Here is a 7,899-nt window from a genome sequence, read left to right as displayed (position 1 = left end):
TATGCCGGGGGCGGGACATTCATGTGATTGGTTGTTGGTCGCGTTGGTCGCAAAAAATCCCCAAGCTCTCAGACACGCCCAGTTCCAAGATTTTCAAGATTTTTTCAAAGCTGCTGTGTGGACGTACCGTCACCGCTGATTGGCTACCGCGTGATCGTGTCACGCGAATATGACGCTCGAGTTGAAAAAATTGAACTCGAGTGTTTGTCGCGGCCCCCTTCAATCGCCTCAATCACGCAGCGGAATTCGCATCAACCGCTTCATGCGCGTCGGAGTGAATTTGCGTCTGTCTGCATCTCTGCATTGACTTTACATAATCGCGCAGCCCCCAAACATTGCATCGCGTCCGGTGTGAACGCAGCATAAGAATTTAGGACTTAGAACTTTTTGGTTAATTTAACGTCAGCTGTTGCCAAAAAAACTGGTTAGTTTTCCGTCTGGTAAAGAAAACAGCCTGGAATACTTTTTGAATATTGATTTGGTGGTTCATGAAACTTTGGATTCATGAAAGCTGAACCCTCCCCAGTAAAGGAAAGCAAAAGAGAAAGAAAGAAAACGAGAAGGACGGACGGTAAATGTAGAGAAACAATAAACCAACATAAAAGTAAAAGATATTACACCTAAAAAAAATGCCATTGCCAGAAAGAAGGTGTGAAATGTGTGACAAATGTTCAAATCAAAACTCCTCCCAGGGTCAATTAACGGGTCGTAAGCAGAGTTGGGTGTACCGCGTTACTTTTATAATTCAGTAATCACACTACAGTGACTAACATTGCCCGTCACGCGTGACTTCGTTACTTTTATAATATCAGTAATCTCAATACAGTTAGCCTACTAACATAAATACTTACTAGATTCTCCCAGAGCCGTGGATTCTCCCTTTGACAGACAGGAGGGATTTCCGCCGCAGGTTTATATTTACGTAACATTTGCGCGACTTGTGCGTCCACATGCAGTGCATAAACATGGCCGAGTCAACAGCGATAACTTTCGAGGGGTGGAGGTATGCCCATTATTTTGAGTTCGTCCGAAGAAAGGACAGGAATGTGACGGTGAGGTGCAAACTGTGTCCAGGCCAGAAGCTTTTATCCACTGCTGCAAACACCACATCAAACCTCAACAAGCACCTGCAAAGACAACATGCTAACGTGAAGCTAATAGCACCCAAAGTGAGGATGTAAACAGGGCCGCTACCTCCCCAAAATGAAGCACCCTCCGCAGTCTGCGTGATCTGCCTGTAGGGAGGGGCGGCCCTGCGAGTAAAGTAACGAGTAAAGTAACGCGTTACTTAGAGTAACGAAGTAAAGTAATATATTGCTTCTTTTTTTCGACCCCATCTCTGGTCGTAAGGTCACATGTGCCATAAGTGCCGTCATTTTTTCCTCCATGCTGAGTTACACTTTTTTAAAACTCCCCAACCAAAGTTTGAAGCATGTGATTTCTGTCATAAACGTCTAGTCTAAATATGACTCTACCCTGATTATGTCATGTTTGTTTAGTTTTTTTCTTAGACTTGACAAAGCTCTCTCATAAGATATACACTTTGTTTTTGTAAAATTCCCTATTACTCTCCTCACTTTTCCAGGACCTATACAGAGGGCATACCATCTGTGCCCTCTGTCTAAAAGTCTGGCATGACTGTGATAGGTGACTGTGTAACTGTGTGACTGTGTGACTCTGTGACTGTGTGACTTGTGTGACTGTGTGACTGTGTGACTGTGTGACTGTGTGACTGTGTGACTGAGTGACTGTGACTGTGTGACTGTGTGACTGAGTGACTGTGACTGTGTGACTGTGTAACTGTGTGACTCTGTAACTGTGTGACGTGTGTCAGTGTAACTGTGTGACTGAGTGACTGTGTGACTGTGTGACTCTGTAACTGTGTGTCAGTGTGACTGTGTGATGGTGTGACTCTGTGTGACTATGTGACTCTGTGTCAGTGTGACTGTGTGTTTGTGTGACGGTGTGTCAGTGGTGGTCAGACTGACAATTTGCCCTATTTGTCTGTCCGGCCCTTGAGGTTGGAGCTAAAAATAGATCCAGCATTGAAGGCCACATCCTCCGTGTCAGCAGGACGTCATCATGCAGCTGGGAGGGGCTGCATTTCCTCTCACTGCTAAGAATGGGTTTCATTGTGATGTACATAAACTGGGTATGGTTAAAAAATATATATATTTGGACTAAATCTTTAAATATGGAAAGCCCTTCGTGGTTAAGCTTGACAAGTGCTATATGAATGAAAAATATGATCATAATTATTTCTGTAATTATTATGTATAATTATGATAATTGAGAACAATAATCATAATGAATTTATTTTAATTTTGTATATTTTTATATTTTTATTAAATTATGTTTTTTTATTTAAATTATTGTATTTATGATGTATTATTATTATTATTGTTTAGAAAAATATTGCATTTATGTATTTATTATTATTATTAGTAGTAGTAGTAGTATCATTATGGATGTTGTTGTTATTATTATTATTATAATTATTATTGTTGCAAATTCCAAACTGTGTTATACATGCTATATGTGCACATATGCCTACTTGATAAATAAATGTACAAAAACCACCATAAATACCCTGAAATTACCCTGTATGTGTAATTTGAGAAACTTATTCCATGTTGATTACAGTATTTAATATATTCGCTTGATACAAAGTGAGTCTTTTGCGTCATCAAGTGGCAGCCACGCATTACTGCAGTGTTGTAATGATGCGTTCATGTGCTGTCGGAATCATTAAAACTAGGCCAGGAAAGAGTTGGGAATATCAGAGGCTGGCAAAAGCAACATTTTAGACTCAATTGCCTTACATTTGGGAAATTTCGAAGTCAAAAATGGCAATATTTTCTTTCAGTGCTGAGAAAACACGTACTTTAATTTTCCAAGCAGTAGGTGCAGAGACAAATAGCCTACTATAACTGCTGATAAATATAATTTGAAGTCTTCACATGCAGATAGTGTTTGAAAAATACTTTAAATTTGTCATCGGTTTGTATTTATAACATCCATGAGTCCTATCCTTCAACAGACTTGAAGGGCAACTTTGTGCAGGGAAATTGTTAATCGATTAAAATCCATATTCTCTAAAGTTAAAAATCAACCAAAATATGTTTTCGTTATGCTCACTGCCTTTTCTCTATTTTCTATTATTATTTTAAATGTTAAACTAGCCTTTGTATAAAACAAATCCAGTATATCATGCACACACATGCAGAAGTTGACTATTTCCGACGGTCTGTGAAGTATTATTCAACACCGTGCGTGTACGTCATCATTACGCGACAGAATCGGGTGAAAGGTAGCCCGGCTGAGGTTGTTTATGACACTCCTGCCTGCGGAATACAAGAAGCAGTGTTTTACTCCAGGAGAAATGATGAGTGTTAACAGATTAATTCTCTCTAAATCAGCTCAGATCAGACAGCTGCTGTGTACAGTGAAGCATGCTGGGAAACATGTGGTTCTCCAGAGGAACATCAGAACCCACAGCAGGAACCTGGCTTATGCTAAAGATCTGTTCCTGGGTCAGGTGAACAAGGTGAGAGTCTACCTGTCAGAGGAGGGGGTTATACTGTGGTAAAGATACATGTCGCCTTAATGCAGTGGTGTCAAGTAACTAAGTTGATTTACTCAAATACTGCACTTTAAAACACATTTGAGGTACTTGTACTTGAGTATTTCCATGTTTTGCTGCTTTGTACTTCTTCCCAGATGTGGGAGAAGTACTCGTGTGTTTTACTTGAGTCAAAGTAGAAGTACTCAGGTCTTGTGCGTGGGTAAAAGTAGAAGTACTCAGATCTTGTACTTGAGTAAAAGTAGAAGTACTCAGGTCTTGTACTTGAGTAAAAGTAGAAGTACTCAGGTCTTGTACTTGAGTAAAAGTAGAAGTACTCAGGTCTTGTACTTGAGTAAAAGTAGAAGTACCAGAGTGTTGGAATACTCTGTTTCAGTAAAAGTCCTGCATTCAAAACTGTTCCTTAAGTAAAAGTAGAAAAGTATGATCATCAAAATATAGTGAAAGTAGCGACAGTAAAAGTAGTCATTGTGCAGATTGGTCCATTTCAGAATAATATATATGATATGTTTTATAATGATTGATCATGAAAGTGTTCTCAAAGCTGGTAAAGGTGCAGCTAGTTTGAATGACAAGCAGAGTACTGGAGCACATTTACTTAGTTACTTTACACCACTGAGTAAACTCAGGAAAGCTTTCTGGGACATCTGATCAGAAATGCAGAANGGGGAGTCGCTGTGACCTCACTTCCTGCCATTACCTCACTTCCTGTCTGTCATGGCGGTTGTTTACATGCAGAGAGGAATCATGGCCATGACACCTCTCCTTTAAGAAAAAGATTAAAAAAGAAAATACTATAAGAATATAAAAATCATATGCACTTCAACACACCTGCAGAAAACATTGATATTGGATGTTCATGCAAACATGGAGTCAAACGTGTGTGTGTGTGTGTGTGTGTGTGTGTGTGTGTGTGTGTGTGTGTGTGTGTGTGTGTGTGTGTGTGTGTGTCTTTTAAGGCTATACGAGCATTTTTTCATCATTCAGCTTCTTATACTCGGTTATCCTGAGAAAAACAAAACATTTTATAACAAATTGGAACCATTTTGAATGATGTACTTGATAGATTCTGTATTTGTAACTTCTGGCGGGAAGAATTATTTCACGTTTTTTCCACCATCAGCCAGGAAGCAGCATTTGATCCCCATTGAAATGTGATTTAAAATGAACGATATATTGATTTTCTTTTTGTTGTCTTTTGGAATATATTGTTAAATAAGTGCACAATTTGACAAAGGATGAGATCTTAAAGGATTTCACCTTGTGAGACTCTTTTCTGACAGGAATTCCTTTGTTCTTTCATTCAAAGAGACCATCATCAATATCTGATGTTCAACATTCATGTTTTAGATCGTTACATTTTTCATTTTTAATGTTAAAAGACCAAAACATTTCATATCATCTATTTTTGTCCAACAATAGGAAGTGAGTCTTTTCAGCTTTGATGTTCTGCTCTTCACAGCAAGGTCAGACTTTTAGCCCAGAGGTCACAGTGTGTAACGTGTGTGTGTCTGTGTGTGTGTGTCTCACACAGATTACCCTCATGGTATCAGACTGACGTCGGCGAACCCCGGCGGAGAGAGGAAGGTTCTGATCGTCTTCACAGCGCCGAGTCAGCAGGACCGAGCTCGTTTCACCTCTGACCTCCGAGAGAGCATCGCTGAGGTGCAGGACATGGAGAAGTACCGCGTGGAGTGTGAGTGTTCCTGACTCTGTACTTATTTATATAGTAGTGATAATACCAGTGGTCACAGCAGTGGCGTCAACCCAGTGGTAATAGTAGTATACAGTATTGAAGGAAGTAATCAGAATTCTGTAAAATACTTCAATAGAATTTAAAGGCCTGAATTCATTCAAATGTTTTATTGCTAAATGCACACAATGTTAAGTCCCAGGCTCCTCAAACAATGCTAAATACTTTACTTAAGACATTAAAAAGGATAGAAATACTGCAATAAAATATTAGTAAAACATAATGATGCAAGTGACATGCAGCAATAAGAAACACATATACAAATACACAAATAATAAGATAACATTTCAATTGAAAATATTATTTAAAAGTAAGTAAGAATAAGCAGATTAAAATATTTAATGAAATAGTCACCCCAGAACAAATAAGAAATGACTTAAATGTTTATAGGAGCCAGTTAATTTTGTATGTATTAATTTATTGATTAACTAAAGGGGTTATAATAGATGATATAATCGTTCAGCTGTTACTGTAAAAACTGTTGGCTAATTTAATTAGTAACAAAATCATGTTCTATAAACTCTCAGAATCAGAATCCAAACTTTTTTTATTAAGGGGGGAAACGGGGGTTTTGTGAAATTTGAGAAGAACTAAATACAAATATTTATGTAAACAAACTTTTAGAAGTATAGGCAGTAGCACTACGTCACCTCGGGGAGAACTGATATTATTTGAAGACAAGCTTTTATTTCACTTTAATTTGAATGACAATTTTCTCCCCTCTCTCTCCTCCCTGCAGCCGAGCTGGAGAAACAGAAAGGAGTGATGCGTCCCGGAGTGATGGCGGGGGGAGGACCGGGAGGCGGGGGGGCGCCGGGAGGGGGGCCTATAGGCGGCATGAAGGGCGAAGCGGTGAACGGCATTCTGGGTAGACCGAGCCTCGACGACACGTACGCCTCGGTGGACGGACTCAAACGCACCGCGCTCAGCTCCTCTCTGAGAGACCTCTCAGAAACAGGTGAGGACGGGACGCAATAATGATATAATAAATAGATGAATAATGAAAAATAAATGAATAATAAATAACAATCATCATAATAATAAAAATAATGATGATCATATCTTTAAAAAAAACATTTAAAAATATTGTTTTAAAACTTCAAAAATAAATATCAATATAATAATTAACATTTTCCTATAGCACCTTTGAATTTGTATTAAGTATTTCCTTTTCAAGGGAGACCTGGCCAAGGCAGATAGCAGCCCAAATAAAACACGTACTGTAGCTGCAGACAGAAAGCCCACCAAGGAGACGACTATTTAAAGGAATTACAACTTTTTCAAATAAAAAATATTCGCAAGAAACAATAAAATCACAGTAAAAAAGTGTGTCTGGTTACCAGGTGATTTTAAAATCCTTAATATCTTAAGGAATCTGCCTTTTATTTGTATATATGGAATCAAAGGCATCAAAGGTACAAGTATTTATTGTCAATTAATTAATGATAAAATGATTTCAGATCCAGAAGTTAATATATGATCATTATAACACATAGCATCAGTTAAGAAAAAGCTCTATGTAATATAAAAGAGGCTCAATAATAGATAAAGGAAGAAACATGTGAGTCTCTGTGTTTTCTCCCCTGGTTAACAACAGCTTACATGTTTTTGTGAGACGTGACTGGAATCCTGTTAATGGGAGATTTAACTGTTTCTGTTTACTGCTGCAGCTTTTATGACTCACTGACTCAAAGCAAACCTACATCTGTGGTCTTATGCAACTGATGAAAATGTGATGAAATCTAAAATGGAATTATAATACAGTAAGATGGAAGTCTGATGTGGAGCCGTGATTCTCTGTCTCCACCTGCTGGACTATAACACACAACATGAAATATGAAAGGGTGATTTTACTGTGGAAACTGCACTTTATAAATAGCTGGTTTACAATAAGGGTGTTTCTTTTGACTATAGAGGTATGATAACTAACCTGATAAGCAATGCACTGATACTCCGTAAATATTGGTGCATTATGTTTTTTAATTATATCAGAATATTCAGTCCCAAATTGTGTTTCTGAGGATCTTTTGACCAATTATGGATTTTTTTTTTTAAAGAGTACGCAACTTAGCCCTCCTATTGTGTTTGTTTCCCCCCCTTACTTACCCCTTGACCGGTCCTGTTTTAACTGCTATTACATTAACACAAAAAACATTAATCATCACCAAAAGTAATTTAACACCCTTTCAAACTGTACATATTGTATCAGTCTACTGGTGTACATGAAAAACTGCAGTAAATATACAAAGAACAGACACTGAACATGTATTGCGTGTGCCAGGTGTGATCCATGTGGGGGGATGGGCACATACGGGGGAGGGGGGGAACACCATCTTGTGTGTGTGTGTGTGTGTGTGTGTGTGTGTGTGTGTGTGTGTGTGTGTGTGTGTGTGTGTGTGTGTGTGTGTGTGTGTGTGTGTGTGTGTGTGTGTGTGTGTGTATGGTCCGGATGGTTACTAATTCCTTTTCTTGATGGCGGTCATTTTTGTCCGGGAACACCATGGGTGTTACAAAGTTGACGAAATCATCCAAAATTCAATGAAAGTGGTGATAATCAATTGTT

At 38.5% G+C, this 7,899-nt stretch overlaps 1 protein-coding gene across 1 annotated transcript in view; it reads left to right on the top strand.

Annotated features, from left to right (window-relative positions):
• Positions 1–7,899, top strand: part of LOC104952396 (IQ motif and SEC7 domain-containing protein 1-like) — a 47,793-nt gene that overhangs the window by 35,298 nt on the left and 4,596 nt on the right. The window contains 2 exon segments of the mRNA XM_010779213.1: positions 5,118–5,279; positions 6,076–6,294. Coding sequence (XP_010777515.1) covers positions 5,118–5,279; positions 6,076–6,294 — 381 coding nt within the window.

The sequence above is a fragment of the Notothenia coriiceps genome, unplaced genomic scaffold (assembly GCF_000735185.1).
Source record: "Notothenia coriiceps isolate Sejong01 unplaced genomic scaffold, NC01 NC01_scaffold00000339, whole genome shotgun sequence".
In the NCBI taxonomy this organism is placed as follows: Eukaryota; Metazoa; Chordata; class Actinopteri; order Perciformes; family Nototheniidae; genus Notothenia; species Notothenia coriiceps.
This window is presented reverse-complemented; position numbering and strand designations above follow the sequence as displayed.